Source organism: Scyliorhinus torazame, chromosome 14 (assembly GCF_047496885.1).
Source record: "Scyliorhinus torazame isolate Kashiwa2021f chromosome 14, sScyTor2.1, whole genome shotgun sequence".
Lineage (NCBI taxonomy): Eukaryota > Metazoa > Chordata > Chondrichthyes > Carcharhiniformes > Scyliorhinidae > Scyliorhinus > Scyliorhinus torazame.
Genome location: NC_092720.1, coordinates 51,032,561 through 51,053,973, shown reverse-complemented (window position 1 = coordinate 51,053,973; position 21,413 = coordinate 51,032,561). Strand labels below are relative to the sequence as shown.

The 21,413-nt window shown below is 42.6% G+C and overlaps 1 protein-coding gene across 1 annotated transcript in view; it reads right to left on the bottom strand.

The window, feature by feature from the left end:
• Positions 1-420: 420 nt before the first annotated feature.
• The window catches only part of LOC140389720 (DISP complex protein LRCH3-like), a 210,817-nt gene continuing 189,824 nt past the window's right edge, over positions 421-21,413 (bottom strand). The window contains 2 exon segments of the mRNA XM_072474169.1: positions 421-8,432; positions 19,531-19,608. Coding sequence (XP_072330270.1) covers positions 8,325-8,432; positions 19,531-19,608 — 186 coding nt within the window. The 3' untranslated portion in view covers positions 421-8,324.

Below are 21,413 nucleotides of genomic sequence, written 5' to 3'. Positions count from 1 at the left end.
AAGAAGGTAATTCTAAAAGCCAATTCATACCCGTAAAGAGGCTTTGGGAAGAAAATTTTAACCTATCCATCTAGTCCACAGTATCCTGACTTGGAAATATATCACCGTTCCTTCACTGTCACTGGATGGAAATTCCTCCCTAACTGCAATCACCACTGAGACTGCAGCGGTACAAGAAGACAGCTCACCACCACCTTCTCAAGGGCAATTAGGGAAAGGCAATAAATTGCTGGCCTAGCCAGTAACACCTATGTCCCATAAAAGAATTTAAAAGGACCAGGGTATTATATGATTTGTACACCAATGGAAATCTGTGTCCTTACTTTTGCAAGCATTATTCATTTCTCAAAGTGGGTAAGCATTTAATAGTTTGTAAACAACGACTTTCTGTCTGAAGGGAAAAGAGTAAAACATGTAAGGTCAATTCCAATGTACAGTATTTATTCATCACCAAAGCTTCATAAACATATGCTGGACGTTATACATATGTACAAAGAAGACAGTTACAGCAAAGATGGAGTTGACAAACACGCTTTTTTACAGGATAAATATCTACATAATATAATCAAAGTCAAGGCCTCCAAGTTTTCAGAACAAGTTTACCATAGAAAACAGTTAAACACGCAAATACATATCCAATCTTCTTCTATCTGCAAAAACATACACATATGAAACAGGTCTAATGGTTCTTGCAATTTTTAAAGGAAAAATGGTGCACATAAAATTTCCAAAACTGTGTACAAATAATCACAATGAAAGCAACTACAATACCAAATATATTTACAACAAAGTGTACAACTGAAAGACAAGCAAAAACTACATTGGACACACAGTCATCCATTGTATGTTCACCGCAGACTTAAAGTATTGGATCCAGGTAGCTAGATTATCTTCCTTGCAAATTACTTTGTTCCCACATGAGTCAGTTCCAATCTCTTTCAGTTCAAAAAGGCTGAGAGCAGTAAAGAAAGTCAACTTAACTTGATGCACCTCAGCTCATTTCAAAGACTGTAAGAATGCACTTCCATCCTGGCACCAAAGTGATTATTAACCCAAACCAAACCAATTTTCAAAAGTCAATGTAAATTATCATTGACTAAACACACATTTTCCTGTGAAGAAAAGTTAATTAGGCACTTAAAATTTCATAGTGAATTCTCATAGTGGCATATAGTAAAGATTCTAGAGGCTTGGAAAACTGCATTTTACAGGATGCAGTTTTGAATTAGATTCAGAAACAATAGAAAATATACCAATACACAGTAAAAAAAAAATCAGAACATCTTCAAATGTTTATAAGATGTTTCTTGGCTGGACACAAACAACACGATACAGTAAATTTACTCATAAACTGGAACACATCTGAGGAGGTTCTCAGGAAATAATCTGAACCATTCAACTTTCATGCTGTTATTTGGGATGAACTGAAACAATCTGGATACAGTACTGTTTAACAAGATATTTTCCAGAGCTTTATTTTCAATATATTCTTACCATGAACTTCCTTAATGAAATTATCACCATTTCCATTAGGTGAACAGGTTTTTAACATAGCAAATTGTTTGTCGGTGAATGCAGAATATCAAATTGCCAAACTGTGATTAGATCTGTTTTTCCCCAGCGAGTGATGATCAGAACATGAGTCACAACATTAGCTTTCTGAAAACGCAGACATTTAGCACAAAAGATTTGGAAGTATGTGAATGGTAAACATGAATTAAAACAAATGCCTTCTTAAAGCATTATCCAGTACTGCCAATGATTTTTCCTATTGAATTTGCTTTAAAAAATGATAAAGTGAGCCCAAGCTCAGGATCCTACTTTATACTACACTATTAACTATCTGAATTTAGCATGAACTTTATTTCAGATTGAGGTTGTGTGAATTCTGGTCTTGGGTTGTTGTTGGTACATTGAATACAGCAAACCTTTCTCTGCCACATCTCCTGTGGTTAGTTGTAATTTTCCACTATTTGATTCCCGTTACTATTATAGCACAATTACAAATAGAAGCAAACACCCTGGGCGGGATTCACCGCAATCGGCGAATTGGCCTGACGCCGGCGCTAAGAATGGTGCGAACCACTCCGGCGTCGGGCCAACCGGAGTTGCGGAATTCTCCGCAGAGGGGTTGGCGCCACAGCAGCCGGCACCGAAGGCACTGCACGAGTTAGCGCATGCGCAGAACCGCCGGTGTGGTTTATCGCACGCGCAGACTGGCCGGCGTATTCTTGCGCATGCGCAGGGGGGGGTGTCTTCTCTGCGGCAGCCATGGCGGAGCCCTACAGGGGCCGACGCGGAAGGAGTGACCCCATAGCACAGGCCCGCAGATCGGTGGGCCCCGATCGTGGGCCAGGCCACCGTGGGGGTCCCCCGGGGCCGGATCCCCCCGCGCCTCCCTGAGGACCACACCAGCCGGCCTACCAGCCAGGTCCCGCCATGTGGGATCATATCCAATCCATGCTGGTGGGACTGGCCAGAAACCGACGGCCACTTGGCCCATCAGGGCCCGGAGAATTGCTGGGGGGGGGGGGAGGGGGGGAGAGGCCACAGCCAACGCCCCCCCCGACCTGCATGGCGTGATCCCCGCCCGAAAACCGGCGCCGGAGAATACGGCAGCCGGCGTTGGAGCGTGATTCGCACCGCCCCCCGGGAATTCTCCGACCCGGCGGATGTGCGGGGGTGGGGGTTGTCAGCAAATCCCGCCCCCTATGTCAAGAGTTCAAATTAGTCAATTTCCAAAAATAATGTTGAAAGCAGCTTGCTCAGCAACAGACAAGTTATTACAGAAAAAAGTACAATAACTGAAATGCCAGTTGTAAAGCATATAAAAGTTGGTCAATTTGATTCATTTGCTAATGATCACTTAGTAAAGGGCATATTGGCTAGCACGACAAGTAACTTTTAGCAGCTCTAAATTTACAGTTTCAGTACCGCTCTAACTTTTATAATTTGGCATGCAAAATTATATTTGATTGTGAAAAGCTAACCCCCCCACCCCCGCCCCCGACTCTAGCATAATTAGGGAATACGATCTGAATAGTGCTTTCCTATGATGGACTATCCTATGTTGGACTTCTGAAGTTTTGACACTATTCCTCATTTTGTTCTTTACCCCTACCAAATAAAAAAATCTACAATCTCATTCCATCTGGCTTTAAAGATTAAGAACGTAACACCACAAAAAATATGAGGAGTGTACCATATGGCCCATTTAGCCAGCTCAACCATCATATGATCATGGCTAATCTTGGGCTTCTGACTCCATTTTCCCACCCGCTCCCCCTATCCCTTGGCTCCCGAGACCGGCTGTTGACACCGGCGGGATATTCCGGTCCCATGCTGGTGCACAGGTTGCCCGGCAACGAGGGATGCAGTCACCGGAAAATCCCATTGACAACGGCAGGGTCAGTAAATCCCGCTGGCGGGCTGTCTCCGCTGCCAAAAACACATGACGGATGGTCGATAAATCCCACCCCAAATATTTGTATATCCCAGCCTTAAATGTAGCGAGTGATGTAGTATCCTTAACCCGCTAGGAGTGGAAATTCCAAAGATTTACTACCCTTTGAGTGAGACAAATTTCTCATCTCAGTCATAAATAATCAGCCCATACCAGTCAGTGGAAATCATCTTTCAGTATTTACCGTCGAGCCCCTTCAGACCTTCGATGTTTTAATGATATCACCTCTCATTCTTCTAAACTCCAGAGAATATAGATCCAATTTAAATCTCATCAAAGGACAACACTCTCGTCCAGAGACCAATCTAGTGAACCATTATTGTGTTGCCTCCAATGCAAGTATATCTTTCCTTAAAAATGAAGACCACAACTTCACACAATATTCCAGGTGTGATCTCACCAAAGTCCCGTACAGTTGCAGCAAGACTTCTTTATTCTTGTACACCAACCCTCTTGCAATAAAGGCCAACATGCCATTTGGCTTCCTAATTGCTTTCTGAATCTGCATGCGAGTTTTAATAAAAGCAAAATTCGGCAGATGCTGGAGATCCAAAATATGAACAGGAAGTGCTGGAAAAATTCAGCAGGTCTGGCAACTGTGGAGAAAGAAACAGAATTAACTGTGGTTCTGAAGAAGTCAGAATGGACTTGAAACTTTAATTGTTTCTCACTCCACCAATGGTGCCAGATCTGCTGAGTTTGCCAGCACTTTCTGTTTGGTATATGCTAACTTTGTGTTTCTTGTACCAGCACACCCTAGTCTCTCTGAACATCTGCAATTACAAGTTTCTTGCCTTTTCAAAAATATTCTGCTATTTTATTCTGATGAATGATGTGAATAACATCACTTCTCCACATAATATGCCATTTGCCACCTTGTTGCCCATTCAAGTTACTTTATATTTCTTTCTGTGCTCCAAACAACTTACATTTCCACCCACCTGTGTTTCTGAGTTGGAATCAGGCCCTCAAATAAGTGGCTATTGTCCTAATAATAATAATCTTTATTATTGTCACAAGTAGGCTTACATTAACACTGCAATGAAGTTACTGTGAAAATCCCCTAGTCGCCACACTCCGGCGCCTGCTCGGGTCCACTGAGGGAGAATTCAGAATGCCCAATTCACCTAACAAGTCTTTTGAGCACCCGGAGGAAACCCACGCAGTGACCCAAGCAGGAATCGAACCTGGGACCCTAGAGCTGTGAAGCAACTGTGCTAACCACTGTGCTAATACATTATTTGAGTGGTTCCAGACTACCTAGCTCTGTTTGAAACTATCTGTGAACAAGAATGATTACTTGGCTGCTCAAGAGATTTTGAGGGGGGGGGGGGGGGGGAACCTGTCAGGTCAAAATGGTAGGTGAACTGGACTTGTCCAGCTTCACTTCAAAGTCCATGGCCGCGAAACTCTGGTTGCGTGGGTTCTCGCTTGAGCGCACCGCAGCTGGAGAATGTGGGGGAGGCTTGCAACAAGCCTCCCGACAGGCTCCGCGCTTTCCGGGATTCTCCGAAGTCCCGGGAGACGTCGGAATTGGAACCTTGCTCTAATGGGCGGGACAGAGTGACGCTCACGGAAGTAGGAAGTAAACCTACTTACGACCTACCTGTGTGGAATCCAGCAGCCTCCCATGATTCTTCGGCCTCCCCAGCGAGGCAGCAGCCAGGCGCCGATCAGTGCTGGTCCACACAAAAGTGGATCAGGTGGAACGCCACCCGGGGGGTCTCCTGGGCCACCGGAGAAGCCTGGGTGACCAGAGTCAGTGCAGGGTGGATCCCCGGCCCTCCCCCTGGAACGTGGGCATTGCCCAGCTGGCACCTTGGCACTGTTACCGTGGCACTGCCAAGGTACCTAGATAGCACTGCCAAGCTAGCAGGAGCACTGCCTGACTGCCAGTGCAAGGGTGCCTGAGTGCCAGGGTGACACGGTCAAGGGTCAGGGGCCGTGGAGGCCATGCCCATGAAATGAGGGTGGAGGGAGGGGGTTTTAATGTGGGAGAGTTAGTGTGGGAGAGTGCAGGGCAGGTAAGTAGGGGCCTCCGGGAGGTTGGGTGGGTGATGGGTGGGGGACCTAGAAGGGGGTGCTGTGAGGGGCTTGGGGAGGCCTGAAGATGGGGGACCCCATAGGGGGGTGTCCTCACTTGGTGGGGTGTGGGGTAGTGTCCATGTGTGTGGGTGGTGACATTGCCCATGGGTGGGGGTGCGGGGGACCCACAAGCTCACTTAGAGCTTGGGGTACCCTTTCAAAATGGTGGCCCAATCTCTGAGTTCAGCTCCCCAGTGCTAAAAGAAAATTCTGAATGTGGGTGAAACTGGTGAGAAACACCCCAGGGCGCAAAAAAAATGACTAAGTGTCATTGAACAGCGGTGGGGTACTCGCCAGTGGAGCTGGCGGGAAACTCCCTGAAAAACCCACTACAAATTAACTTTGAGATTTTTTGGGAGAATCAGGCCCAATGTGAATGATTTTAATCTGATCTTGCTTCCAACTTGGGTCAAAGTAAAGGTCAATGGGTCCTTACCAATTAGATTTTTTTAGGAGACTTGAAACAACAAAATGGAAAGATAACTAGGTGACATTGGTTGGTAACTAAATCACAAAAAACATATACAGCATAACAAAATCAAAACAGATAATCTGAACCAAAGCTGTATTTGACAAGAGATATGAACAGTTATATAAAAAACTAAAAAACACAGAATGTATTTACAGAAGTCCATCAGTTCAAATCATAAATTAAAAAAACAATTTCCTTCTGCTGGTAACATTCACCTCATTTAAAAACCATCCCAAGCATTAAGCAAAGAAAACAATTAACTCTTAAAATTGTATGAAAATAAATTATTTTGATAAAGATCGTGACAGAAGTTTGGTGCTAGCAGCCAAATTGTTTAACGGTGGATTACAAGGATTAATCAATTACTTGCAATTTTGAGCATTTTAGGTCTGCGGTTATTACAAGTGTACATTCATGTTTAAATAGAGAATACACCATGAGAAACAATGGATACTCAATTTATTCCACAAGAACATCTTTCAGGTCATAGCCCACAGCTAAATATACCATAAAAAGCTGGATAAGAGCTCATTAAAAACTAACATGACCGCTATCCTACTTTTTCTCACTGCGTATTTATTTTATACTATTCATAAAAATGGAAACACATATGTTGACAAGAATGTAGTAGAAGCTGCTGTTCTATAATTCATGTACACCACAGACAGTTAGGTTTCTTTCTGATATGAAGTTAACTGACATAATTATGATAAAGTGCTATTCACTACTTTACTCAATAACCAGGGGTCTTTTAGTGATTGCATTATCATATTTGTGTGCTATAATAAATATATGCAAATGTATACTGTATGAAAGTCTAGCAAATATGAAAAGTAAATTCTGGAAGCACAATTAAATCACTTAGATCTAAAAATGAATACACAAAACCAACAGAAAGGAAAACCTATGAAAATAAAATATATAACCAGGACTAAGGAAATCTTGGTACCAAACGGAACAAATCATACAGTACTGATCCATTTACGAGTACAGTGCATCATTTCTGGAAATGAAGTTATAACCATGAAACATCATTATCAGAACCTTGACAGTATTTAGTTGGGTTTAGCTTCTGGTGAAATATACCATTTCTATACAAAACAAAAGCTGTTGACTCGATATTCATGCACAGTACTTCCTATCAGACAGGAAATACGCAACATTAAAAGAATACTTTTGCACGCACCTGAATTTTTGATTCCTATTAATAAATGTCAAGATTTTACAGGAGGTGGAGTTTCCCACCCTGCTGCTGAAAAATTGCCAGCAAACCCACCACTCTGCCAGATTGCCCCATCACTTAAAGCTCTAAGGAATGTTAATTGGCTTGAGACGGGTCATTCTCCCCCATCTGACTGGCAAGTAGCTCTCTGGCGCCAACAGCTCTGGGACTGCAGAAAGAACTGAAGACACAGAGCCTGTAGCAGGATGACATATGTTTTGGGGATTCATGGCTGGACCAGAATAGGAGGCACTGAGGACAGGGATTGTGGCACCAATCGGAAAAAGGGCCATGCATAGGAGTACTAACCCCTCACTTTCCCACTTGAGGACCAAGCAGGCTTACCCACCCTCTTCTGCTGGCTGCAATTTCAGGAAGCGGCCCTTAAGTACCCATTGATTGGCTACTTCAGGGCCTTAATTGTCACCAGGGCCACCTGAGGACTTAGTCACTGCCTGTTAAATCGCAGCCAGGTCAAAGCAGGTGGGTAGACGCCCACAAAGCTTTACACCCCTTCCCTGTCTGCAAATCTGCCAGCAGGCACCACAAAATTCTGCCCTGGAAATCAAACTAAAATGATATTGAGTATTGTGTGTAAAACTTTGGTGAATTTATTATGCCTATTTCTGAATCAGATTGTACAGATTATTCATGATAAATTCAATCTTACTGGTCACCAGGCAAATACTGAACAATGTCAAATTAGAAATCCAATGAATTTGTGAGGTAACTTGCTAGACAAAGTGACAACGGGAGATATCTTGCTCTAGTTCCTAGGCCTGTTGGTTCACCCTGTGCAATAGATAACCATTTCAAATGCTATGGAAACAATTCGGATCATGGTGCCCAGGTTTGAAAGCAAATTAAGTGCTGTATTTTCAAAACAAAACAAAGGATTAAAAAAAAAGTCATGTTTAGCAACTGACTGATAGTGCTGGCATGTCAGGAAGCCATCATGCAGATGCTAAAGAGGAGTGTGATAAATGTGACCACCATGGAGACCAACTTGGAGTATATTCAATTGTGCTGTTACAGTGTTTCTTGTGTGAGGTTCCCATCACTTGTAGTCTCTAGACAGTTGATTAATGGTGCTGTTTGGTTGGGGCGAGCTCAAGCAGGCTTTCTATAGTCACGGCTACATGTGCCAGTCCTTTCTCTTCTAGAATGTGAAGGGGCAAGCACAATCGATCCTAAACAAAATAATAAGAAAAAGAGAAAGGGTGGGGAATAAAAGAAGAGAGGGGAGAAAAACAGAATTAACAAATGACACACATGCCAAAAGCTAAAACCAAACACAAAAAAATGGAAGATCTGAAAAACAAAATGACAATATATAACATCAAACTTAACTTGTGAACATTAATTGCTTGCAAACAAATGCACTGATGAATGCAGATGGGCAGCAACAAAGTTGGGAGGGATGCAGTTCCTAATATCAACTTTAGGGATTTAACCCTAACCAAACCCCACCAACAGAACTTTAAACCTCAAACCTAACTCTGACCTCCATGCACCTGTGCCCTCAAATTGGCTGACATGATGGTAGTGCAAAAAAGCAAGAAAACTGCATTTTGCTCTTGGCTGGATGATCTTTGGATTCCAAACTTCAAACAAACTAAAAATTACCGCTGTAGCCTGGGATGAAAGTCAAGTTTATAAAAAGAAAGATATTTGGTCAGATTTGATTATAAGACCCGTTTTCAGATGCAGGATTTAAAAAGCAGTGCCCTGAGATTGTGTGTGTAAAACTTTGATTTAATATGAATAAAAGGCAGCAAATAGATATCCTGGTTGAATTCTAATAACAGAAGTGTCAATTCATTGCAGACTTATCTAAAGAATGCATTATACAGAAATGTGTGCATAGTCACAAGCAGGACCTGGACTAAAATACCAATTTATGATTCAAATTGCCAAAGTTATATCATGAGACAAGTTGCAATTTAAAAAAAAAAATTTGGAAAAGTGACAGACTCAGTGTGAAAACATGTAAGAAATACTGAATGGTTAAATTACTTCTGTCAATCTTAGTTTTATATACTGTACGTTAAGTATAATAAAATAAAGTAATGTTTAAAAATTCTCAGAAAAATTGACAAAGTATAAATCTATAATAAAAGTAAAGTTGTTTTACTTTTTAGCAGCAGTGATCTTTGCCCTAACTATTAAATGAAAAACCTATATGAATTGGAAAATTCATCGAAAAGCAAGTGTTTAAAAAAATTTCTAGAAATAAGTTCCTACTTTTTCAATAGCCAATTTTTTCATAAATTAAAAAGTAATTTAAACGGTTTATCGATTCAAATCCACCATATTACATAGAAGCAACAGTAATCTTGAATTAATCCTCATAATGTTACACTTCAGTGTGCCCATACTACACCCTCAGAATAATTTGAATTTTAAATACTTTTCAATTTGTCAGAAAACTGATATTTCTCATTAGAAAATACTGATTGTTGTTTCTTCAAATTCACCATTATTCCACAAAATTTATTATTTTCCTAGTTACTCGGATTAAAGCGCAAACCTACAATTACGACATGTATCTGGTAAGAACCCTTTCCTGGTTAAGTGGCTGCATACAATGTCTGGCATGATCCTGAACTGTATAGACCATTACAACTCCAGGTTCATGTTGACATTTGGACTGAATCAGATAATCTCAGTCAAGCTGTAATAGAGATGCTACAATGGTCTTTGGCCTAAGAATGAAAAATAAATCAGCATAACATTCCCACTTCTGATTTCTATCCTGCTGGAACGCGGGTTAAAAATGCAGAGGGTGTACAAAGGGCTTAGTTCAAATAGCGCTGACACATATTGTCTCGGTTCACACAGGGACAACAACCATCTGAGCAAGGTAGTGGAGGGTGGGCACCGCCAATGGAGCCATACACCAGCTATGGAGGGGGTTGTGGGGAAGGGGATACAAAGGGCAAAGTTTAGAGTAACAGAGAAAAAGTATTTATTAAAATGGATTGTGTTCCTATTGCTTCTAATTATTCTTCACATCATTGGACACTGTGATGCACATATCACAATTTCGGAATTGCTTATGCACACCTTCGAGTTAAAAAGTTACAGACTAGCTTAATCTTTGGTACAAAGGGAAAGAGTTGCTGTGGTTAGTAAGAGTAGAAAATGGTTTTGGATGAGAGAAATAATGTGAAGGGAATAAGGGTCGGAGAGCTGGTGCAGACACGATGGGCTGAATGGCTGATTTGGCTTTACTCTGGCCACCATAAAAGTAGGTACAGTTAATTAATTTCAGATGTTAGCAGCCACTAACCATGATCTTTGTTCTGAATACTACGTTAAAATTTGAAGGCTTTTAACAAAATATATACCTTTATTGTTGTGCAATAAAATAGCTTGTTAAATTAGCATAAATTAATGAATGACCAAAACATTATTGGAAGTTGGTTATCTAAGTTACTTACTCTCACAAAAAGATTGTGCGTGAAGGTTAAAGAGACAATAATATTTGGTTTATAAGACATCAAGTTTGACATGACATTACATATAAAGCAAGCTTTTCTTGTCAAGATTTAATGTTAATGTTTCAATGTTTAATGTTATAACTTTAATATTTCATTGCAAAGGAGAGTATTCCAACTTTGTATCAGTGAGGTATTTGTTTACATAATGGTGCTTCAGTCAGAATATATCAAAAATAACAAATTAAAATTATGATATCAATTATCTTCTTGGATATGTAAAGCACCAGTTCCTGAGAAAGTGTGCCAGGTGTACCATTTACAAAACACAAGGATTCAGTAACATAAGGCTGGTCTGTTCCCACATGAGCTTTACTGTGTATCTTTCGTAATTTCTACTCCAGAGGGTTGTGGATGCTCCATTCTATTTAAAGCTGGGTTAGACAGGTATTTACTGTCTCAGGGAATCAAGGGATATGGGGGGCGGGCAGGAAAATGGAATTGAAGCTCAAGATCAGCCTGATCGTATAGAATGGCAAAGCAGGCTCAAGGGGCTATATGGTCTACTCTTGCTCCTATTTCTTGTGTTCCATTAAATTTGATTATATTCTCTATGTGCAATGTTGAGTTGAACTATATGCATCAATACAGTTCATGTTTGTTGATCAGTTTGAGGACAGTATTAACTATGGGGTCAAGGTTAAAGACATGTGGATGTTGGTAACACTTAATGTAAATAATTAAACATATTAAAAAGCACTTCTGTTCTCTATAATAAACATAACACCATGATGATTTTATTGCTAATGAAACTATCCATTCTTTCTATGATCTGAAACTGAATTATCAGGTATTTGTAGTTTAACACGTACATGCATGCAGTAGTAATAATGCAGTGAAGACGGGGACACGGAGTGTATTTGTAGACATTTTCACATTCACAAGTGCAGAATAAATTCACAGTACATGAAGATAATCAATATCTCTGCAACCACCAGATTCTACACTAGCCACTCAACCACACCTGAAAGGACATGATTAATGGCCGGGATTCTCTCCCCCGCGCCGGGGGGGGGGGGGGGGGGGGGGGGGGGGGGGGGGGCGTGAGAATCGGGCCACTCCACCCCGACGCCAGCTCGCCGATTCTCCGGTGCCGATTTTCAGGTGCCCGCGGGATCGCCGCCGTGCCGGTTGGTGACCGTTGAAAGTGCCCCCCCCCCCGGGGATTCTCCACGCTTTGATGGGCCGAGTGCCCGCCGGCGTGTGTTACGTATGGTCCCACCCGGCAGGACCTCGGAGTTCCGTCTGCGGGGGCCGTCCTGGCCGGGGGGGGGGGGGGGGAGAGAAGAGTGGCCCGCGATCGGGGCCTACCGATCGGTGGGTGGCCTATGTTCCTCCACGCCGGGTCCCTGTCGGGCTCCGCCATATTGCCCAGGGGCCGGCGCGGAGACGGGAACCCATGCGCGCATGTGCGCCGACCATGGCGCGCATGTGCGCCGACCATGGCGCGCATGCGCGAACTCGTGCCGGTTTTCAGGTACCGGAGCTGCGGAGACCACTCCGGCGCCATACTTGCCCCCTGGAAAGGGGTGGATAGCTGCCAGGTGAGGCCCATTTACGCCGGAGTGTCTCGTGCCACTTTTCACGCTGGAGTGGCACGCGCCACTTTTCACGCCGTGGTCAGAACTTGGCCGCAGGATTGGAGAATCCCGGCCAATAAGGTTTTGTTAATATAATGGATTCAATCACAGGAAGTTAAAACATAAGTAAAAGAGACCAGTGTTGGTAGACAAAAAAAGGAATTGTTTTTGAAGGTACAGTATTTTAATGCACTGCCTTTTGACTTCTACATGTCTAGGAAAATGGGAGATGAAAGTTTGACACAGTTTGACAAACTGTACACAGTTTGATCTACTTTCCAACAGACAACAGGTCCTTCCTTTAGAATTAGTCCAACAGAATGTGAAACGAACCTCGTTATTTTGGAAATATTTTATCTGATTAACAGAACAGACCCCAAATTATTCTGATGGTATAGTAATAATTTAAAGAGCTTTTTCGTGAGAACAGCTTAGCATGTCAGCGAAGAAAACATGGACATTTCGGTTAAACAGTGGGTCTGTGGAGTGAACTTAATGAGTAACACAAAAAGTGACGCCTCGACAACAAATCTGTTAAATGTCAAGAGAAAAATATGAAAGGCACTGTGAATAGCTTCAGTTTCAAAATATTAGAAGTTTGAGCAGAGATCTCTCTGAAAAATAGCCTCATGACTCCGCTTGGAAATATTTTCCATGCTTTGTTTCAACCAAGGCCAAGAGCACTTTGCACAGTCTCTCTTCCGCCCATCCCTATAAACATACTTTCTCTTCTAATTAGAACACAGTGACCCAATGGTACAGAGCGAAAAGCAGAAGCATCACATTGATGTAAAAGAGAGCAAAGCCTGCAAACTGGCCACCAGAGAGAGGGGTGAGAACGGGACTGGTTATGCTTGCTCCCAAAGTCAGTAGTATGTCAACCGTCTTTTGAGTGCTGAGGAAGTTGGCTTGGAGCACATCGGATGAAGAGCAAAGGTCATCCTTCCAATATTTCAGTGAGTGCAGGAGAGAAACGATAGAGAAAAATTAGTTGAGAAAATTAGCATGCAGCACTTACTTAGATTACTTTTATCTTTGACCCATTTCAGACTCATGCACAATAAACACAAGGTGCACAATAAACTTCAAAAAGCCAGTATCCTGTTTAAAGTGAGTATTAATCTGAAATATAGTTTCCGATTGTCCAGCACCTTTCTTGCTGCGATTTTGGGAGATTTCCTACGAGTCAACCATTGGATTTAACTTTTAAAAGCTATTGGATTATTTGTTTCAATTTACCAAAGCAGTTTATACAGATGAACTTCTGTGCTGTAGAAGTTGAAACAGATTGTTGTTGCTTATTTTAACCAGATTCTTGTACTCAAGTTAAAGTTTGAACACTAGAATAGGCTTGTGGTAGCTACACCACCAGTTTCAATTTCCAATCAGTGCTACATTACTTGTCACTTCTGGGTTTTTCGTAGTTGTTAGCCAGGCTGTGTTATGGAGCACCACATGTCAGCAAGGAGTTGTAGCTGTAGCAAGGAAAGGTGAGACTAGGAATGCTCACCTCTTTTATTCTCAATGCTACTGCAAAAGCAGTGATGGTAAATATTTATAAAAGAAATATAATGAAAACTCCTTTTTGAAGCAAATGTTCAGAAGATAGTGGCTGGCGGAGTTTTCATTAGGACAAGGGTAAAGATGAATAATTATAGTTGTCTGTTATGCCCCACAAACCAGCTCTTAGATTGTATTGAACATCATCTGTGTAAGTTGTTTATTTAGATTATCTTTTGAACAGTTTGATGTTCTCATACATGTTATAATCGGCAGGGAATAAGCAAACATTAGAGCTGTTTGAAACAAACTTTGCTTATGAAAATTGTTCTGGTTGCATATCTGCATTTATATGTGAATAAAGAAGAACAGCAACGAGTAGATCCCAAGGAGTGAAATTTAGAGGGTCAATGGTTTGGATAACTGATAGCAGCTATCTGCAAAACATAAAAATCCCTCTTTTCCTGCAACAAGCACACAATGGGGAGGAGGTTAAACAATATTTTTACCTTGCACCCTCTCAATTTAAATATGAAAACATTAACTTTTCCCCCAACTTTGCTGATCAATATTTAAATGCTAAATATGTTAAACTTGCAATCGCTATTATGTTTTTAATTTTTACAGCACATGAGCTGTACGAACAATTAAAAACTTCAGTAAATCTTTGGAAAGTAGCATATCATTTCAAGTAAGCAACACCACTGGTGATAAACTACAAGGATGGATACTGTCTTTTATCATTTATGCTAGCATAAAACAGCGATTTTAGACCAGATCAACACGTCTAACAAAAGCGTGAAAGAATGTGATACATTGTTGAAATGTCAGACGTTGATTTGAAATTGTAAATATAAGATCAATCAATGCTTTGTGAATATTTTTTGAATCCTTTGAGGAAGATCACAATATTATTTTGTTTATGATAAATTTTAAGTATTTATATAATGACTGTACCACTGTTAGTCAATTGGATGTACTTCAGCAGATGAGATTTTACAGTTCAGTAAGCACATGGAGTCGGGAATTGCAACATTAAGGTACAAGGTTCATTTCGGAGGTTGGCAGGTTATTTGATTATTTGACACCTAATGCAAATTCAACATCTATTCAATAGTTAAAGATCTCCCATGGCATTGTTCACATTGCGTCAGAACATAAGTTGGTTTATCCCGTGTGTATGATCAATAAAATTGGGCAGGGTATGTGTTACAGAAAGTAACAGTGAAAATTACATGAAGTGCATGATATACATGGTTCTTTAAATTTTTCTTGGATTGAACTGCTCTATTGTCTCAACTGGATCAGGTTGTATGCATGAGAAATTTTTCATTTGAGAGAATGGTATGTCCAAAATGCTGCTTTTCCCAAACAGGGTATCAAAATAATCACAGAAAGCAGGAAGATTATGATCTGGTCTAAATACATTCAAAATACATTCAGTTATAACTTGTTAGAGAATCGAAAGCATTTTCAGCACATGCAGGTATAAATGCAGCGAAAAGATTCATCAGGTCACCTGCCTTAAAACGGCCCAAACCCGCCCCAGAACATAAAATTCTAATTTGATACGTAACCTAGGCCACTGAAAACAGAATATTGAAATTAGGAAAACTCTCAAAAGGCTTCAAAATACAACTTTAGATCGCATATTTTAATAGAAAATAAATATCGCGGTAAACGTCAAAAAAGCAGACCTAAAAGACAAAATGAGTTATCAGTAAGTTTGAATGTTTTTTTAGAATACACTGTGCATATCGACACCAATTTCAGAACTCGGTTCCACAGCTTCAGAATTACAGAGTTACAGACATATTTCTTCTAAGATTTGTTGTAGCATGGTTAATGCCTCAAGTTATATATTTCATAAAATAATAATTGGTGCTGCAAATTTCAATCCCAAAACTAGAGTAAAAATCATAGAAAATCATCTAATTACAAACAAGTTTGACATTCAGTCTCAATAAATCAATGTCCTAATTATTAATAGATTCAATTGAAAAACAGCAACCTAGAATCCTATATAAGAAAACTGAATTTGCTTTAATCAGCAGTCCTAGTAACAAAATTAAATTTCAACAGAATAAAACAAAGGACTAGATCTTCTGGTCAGTGTTGATGCTGGGTGTATTGTCGGTCTGCAGCCGACCGTTTTGCTCTCTTTTTGCCAGGACGCCTGATCCCAGCTGCATCAGCAATGGATCAGTTCAGCCTTTCATGGGCAAGATGGGCGAAGACACGTCCTTTTTTTCTAACGACCTTAGCTGCCAGGTTATGGTACGTTTGTAAAGGTAGGTGGGCACGTTATTGAGTGGATAGGTGAGTCGGCGATTGAGGGTGGGTGGGTGGGTGAGCAAATGATGGGATGAGCAGGTGGTCGGGGGTAGGGTAATCTGTCAGGTCGGAGGATGGGTAGTTGGGTTGTGTCGTGCTGGGTCGGCGGGTAGTCAGGTTGGAGATTTGGGTCTGGGTGGACAATCGGGTGTGGAGGTATTGTATTTGGATTGGGGGTCGTGGTGGGAAAGAGTCAGCGGGGAGGGTGGGGGAAAGGGTGGATATGTGATGGTGGAAAGTTATCTCCAAATTTGCAGATTACACCAGGTTGGGTGGGAGGGTGAGCTGTGAGAAGGATGCAGAGATCCTTCAGTGTGATTTGGACAAGTTAAGTGAGTGGGCAAATGAATGGCATATGCAGCATAATTTGGAGAAATTCAAGGTTATCCACTTCGGTAGCAAAAACGGGAAGGCAGACTATTATCTGAATGGCCATAAATTGGGAGAGGGGTATGTGCAACGAGACCTGGGTGTCCTCGTGCACCATTCACTGAAGGTAAGTACGCAGCTATAGGAGGCAGTAAGGGAGGCAAATGGTATGTTGGCCTTCATAGCAAGAGGGTTTGAGTAGACGAGCAGGGATGTCTTGCTTCAATTATTCAGGACCTTGGTGAGGCCACACCGGAAATATTGTGTGCAGTTTTGGTCTCCTCATTTGTGGAAGGATGTTCTTGGCTACAAAGCGAGTGCAGCGAAGGCATTTTCAGACTGATTCCTAGAGTGGCAGGACTGATGTACGAGGAGAGACTGAATCAGTTAGGATTGTTTTAGCTGGAGTTCAGAAGAATGAGGGAGGATCTCATAGAAACCTATAAAATTCTAACAGGACTCGACAGGGTAGATGCAGGATGGATGTTCCCGATGGTGGGTGTGTCCAGAACCAGGGGCGGGATTCTCCGACCCCCTGCTGGGTCGGAGAATCGGTGGATGGCGAGGTGAATTCCGCCCCTGCCGCATATGGGCTGGTTTAGCACAGTGGGCTGAACAGCTGGCTTATAAAGCAGAACAAGGCCAGCAGCGTGGGTTCAATTCCCGTACCAGCCTACCCGAACAGGCGGCGGAATGTGGCGACTAGGGGCTTTTCACAGTAACTTCATTTGAAGCCTACTCGTGAGAATAAGCGATTTCCACTTCCATTTCCAATTCTCCGGCGCCGTTTTTTTGGCGGGGGCGGGGATCACATCGCGCCGTTCGCGAGCCGTTGGCAGTGCCCCCCCAGCGATACTCCGGGCCCCGATGGGCCAGACGGCTGCCCGTTTTCGGCCGGTCCCGCCAATGTGAAATGCACAAGGCCCATACCGGCGGGACCTGGCTCTGAGGGCGGCCTGCGGAGTCCTCGGGGTGGGTGGGGGCACGGTGGCCTGGCCCGCGATCGGCGGGCGGGCCTGTGCCGTGGGGGCACCACACTTTCCTTCCGCACCGGCCTCTGTAAAGCTCCGCCATGGCTGGCGCGGAGAAGAAACCCCCTGCGCATGTGCAGGGATCACGCCAGCGGTTCTGTGCATGCGCCAGAACACGCTGGCACTCCTGCACATGCGCCAACTCGCGCCGGCCCGTTGGCTCAGCGCCAACCACTCCAGCGCTGGCCTAACCCCTGGAAGTGCGGAGGATTCTGCAACCTCCGGGCAGCCCGACGCTGGAGTGGTTCACGCCACTCTTTGGCGCCGGTAAGGCCTGCCCGCCGGTTGGGGGGGGAATCCCGGCCCAGGGGTCACAGTGTACGGATACGGGGTTGACCTTTTATGTCAGAGATGCAGAGAAATGTCTTCACCCAGAGAGTGGTGAGCCTGTGGAAATAGTTACCACAGGAAGTAGTTGAGGCCAAAAGATTGTATGTTTCCAAGAGGCACATAGGGCGAAGGGGTTCAAAGGACGTGGGGGTTCAGCGGGGTTAGGCTATTGAGTTAAAGGATCAGCCATGATCATAATGAATGGTGGAGCAGGATCGCAGGGCTGTATGGCCTCCTGCTCCTATTTTCTATGTATCTAAGTCGGTTGTGGTGCTCAGTTCCATTACGCTGTTAATCACTGAGTTACACCAGAGATTGGACTCTTGTTCTCGCATTGTGCTGCTCACAGTCCCATGGCGCAATTTTACAGGCCCGTTTAATACGTGCGCGAATCCCTTTATGACCGCTAAATCTCACGTGAAGGGCATAACACGATATGCGCCGGCGGGATCTTGTTTGGAGATCTTCCCCATCCCTCTGCCAGTGACGTGATCAGGTTCAAAAGGGTGTAAGCCTGATTTCCATGAATTTAAATGTCATTAAACGGCTTCACATTGTATCTTTCAGCCCCATGCGATGCTCCCTCCCTTGCAGCGTGATTTCACGCTGGCGCAATTCACTACCAGTTGTGATGATCCCGCTCGCGGTGCGGAGGTGTCTGGAGGCCCATGTATGGAGGTCGAGGCTGGGCAGTGCTGGAGGGCACTGAGATGGGGGGGGGGGGGCAAACCCTTCTCCATTGATGGGGGAGAGATGACTTCCTCCTATGTGTGGTGCAGGTATGTGTGCTGGAGACCACATGCAGGGTGCGGGGAAGAGTGTCCCCCAATACCTCTGTGGTTGCAAGGGTGTGGTGAGGTGGTGGTGGTGGTTGCCACAAAGCTTGTTGGAGGTGGTCCTCCATGGCCACATGGGGCAGGATTAGATGGGAAGGAGTTAGTGACGGTGCTAAACACTCCAACTAATAATTTTCTGACGAAATGCCAGATGATCAGGACAGAAAATCTGGCTGTTTTTCTGAGGATAAATACGCCGGTTTTCAGTCAGAACCTGACACGCCATTTTTTCCAGAAAATTCCACACCCAGTGTCAGGAAGGCAGCAATAGTGGGAGTTATATATTGCTGTACAATAGTGGAGGTGGTTTTAGTGGACCTGGGGCAATTTTCAGGGCAGTGGTGGCCAGCTGCAATATTGGGAGCAGGAACTATGTAGAATTCAGTTCAGATTTTACTGGAATGGGAAAATGAAACACTTGAGGTTGGTCTAGGAGGTGGGAAAAATGGGAGCTAGAGCACTTAGGAATGGAATTAGTTGGAGAAAGAGAGCCGGAGTAACTGAGGAAAATCCTGCGAGTGAGGAGACCAGGGCTTTTGTGATAAGCAGGGCAAAGAAAGGGCAGAGTGAGTGAAATGCTTGGATTGGAGAATCAGCAGAGAGAGCAGTAAGAAGTTATCACATTACGTGCATTAGTTTCAAATCTTTTTCCAAATATCTGGCTGGTGCCATGTATTTAGTGTTTGCCAAAGCATGAATGTTAGTGACTCACTACAATGGCAAAATCAATCACGCAGTAGCAATTAAATAAAAAATATGTAGTATCACATAGGGAGAATAATCTTTGGAAATAAAGAAGGGTACATACCTGTGGTACACCAATTCTCTTACAAGCCTCTAAGAAGTTCTCCACATTTCGTCTGCATTTTGCCATAGTCAGTTTGGGCTGCAATCAGAAGTGGAACAAGCAAGTAAACTCCGTCAGGGAACAGTACATAATAATGAGGGCAGGAGAAGTTTGGATAAAGGGCAAGGAAGAGGAAAACAAAAGTTCAAAAAGAACCAATTCTAAAATTTAATTGGCGTTGAATGTAGGATATATATAAAAACTCCTGGTTTAACATACAGGCAGGTGGTGAGTCTGCAAATGATGCAATTAAGATGTTGTATATGTGAGATCATTATAGATTTGAGCCATTTACTTGTTCACAAAAGATGCCGAATGGAACTTTGTTATGATTGCTGAAGATTCCCTGGAGAGTAGATAATTTGAGACATTATGTTTAGACTTAGGTAAGGCAGTCATGGGACATGAGTGGGATAGAGATGATGTAATTAATGGGAGGAGCCAGGTCTACAGCAAGCAGTTTTGGCTGTTGTATTGTTTTAGTCTGACAAGAACAGAAGGATTTGCAGGTTGTGCCAAAAAGCATCTCTATTTTTCTGAAAGGAAATCTACTCAAAAGTACTGCAAGTGTCCCTTGTTTGCTAACTTTATTTACAAGTGGCCTTTGAGCTGTAATGGACTTTGCTTAATTGGAGATAGAGAAGCTGTAAGTTAGTAGTTAAAGTGTTTCCTTTTATTTTAAGAATTATTTAACTGTTATTTGTAGAGTTATTTTTTTCTGTCAATCTAATGTGGTTAATACTGTGTTAATAATAAAGTTTTATTTTAATATAAAAGGTCCCTATTTATCAGTGGAATCACTCCTGGGGCGAAGTATCCTTTCCTAACAGTTTTAAAAAATTGTTGGGGTCTCATCCAGTTTCCTCACATAAATTGGGGTTTTGGTCCAGTACCATAACAAATGAATCCTTGCAATTATAAATAGGTGGAAAACAGCAAAGCTGTTTCCATCATAAGCTGATCTCAGTAAGGTCTAAATTACTGGCATAGCTTTTTGGCCCTTTCAGGTGACATCACATTTTGCATTATCAGTTATAAAAAGATTTGAGTCCACGTTTCACTGGAGATTCTTCACAACAGGGATTATTAAACAATTGCAACACATCAAGGGAGGCCTTTGTATAAAAAAACAAACACCAGTAGACTCAATTTAATTTTTATTAAAATTACTGAAAGTTACTAGTGTTATGCCTAGTATTAAAATTAGCACTTCTGATTTATTAACTTCAACAATCACGAGCGGCACGGTGGTGCAGTGGTTAGCAATGCTGCCTCACGGCGCCGAGGACCGGGGTTCGATCCCGGCCCTGGGTCACTTTCCGCGTGGAATTTGCACATTGTACGTTTCTGCGTGGGTCTCACCCCCACAACCCCAAAAATGTGCAGGGCAGGTGAATTGGCCACACTGAATTGCCTCTTACTTGGAAAAAATGAATTGGGTACTTTAAATCTATAAATAAAAACTTGCAACAACCACAGCAATTCTTAAGAAGAAGAAAAAAACCTTTGGCTGCAGTGAAGCTATTAAGTAGATTTTCTAAAACTTCTTTCTCTGCATTTGAACAAACTCTCTAGCATATCGTCTAAGTACCCGTGTAAGCCCAAGCAAAAGTATCAGCTGGTTACTTGATCTGATAACTAAGCCCATTCCTATCCAGATATGTTCTAATAGGAGCAGACGGGCCCATCGAGCCTGCTGTGCCATTCAATACGATCATGGCTGGTCTTGGGCTTCAATAGATATTCATTCTCTCTTCAGTAGGAGTCACCTAGTCCACAAAAGCTGATGTCCCACTATCCTATTTATCACCGAACAATTCTATGCACACACCAGGCAACCGTTA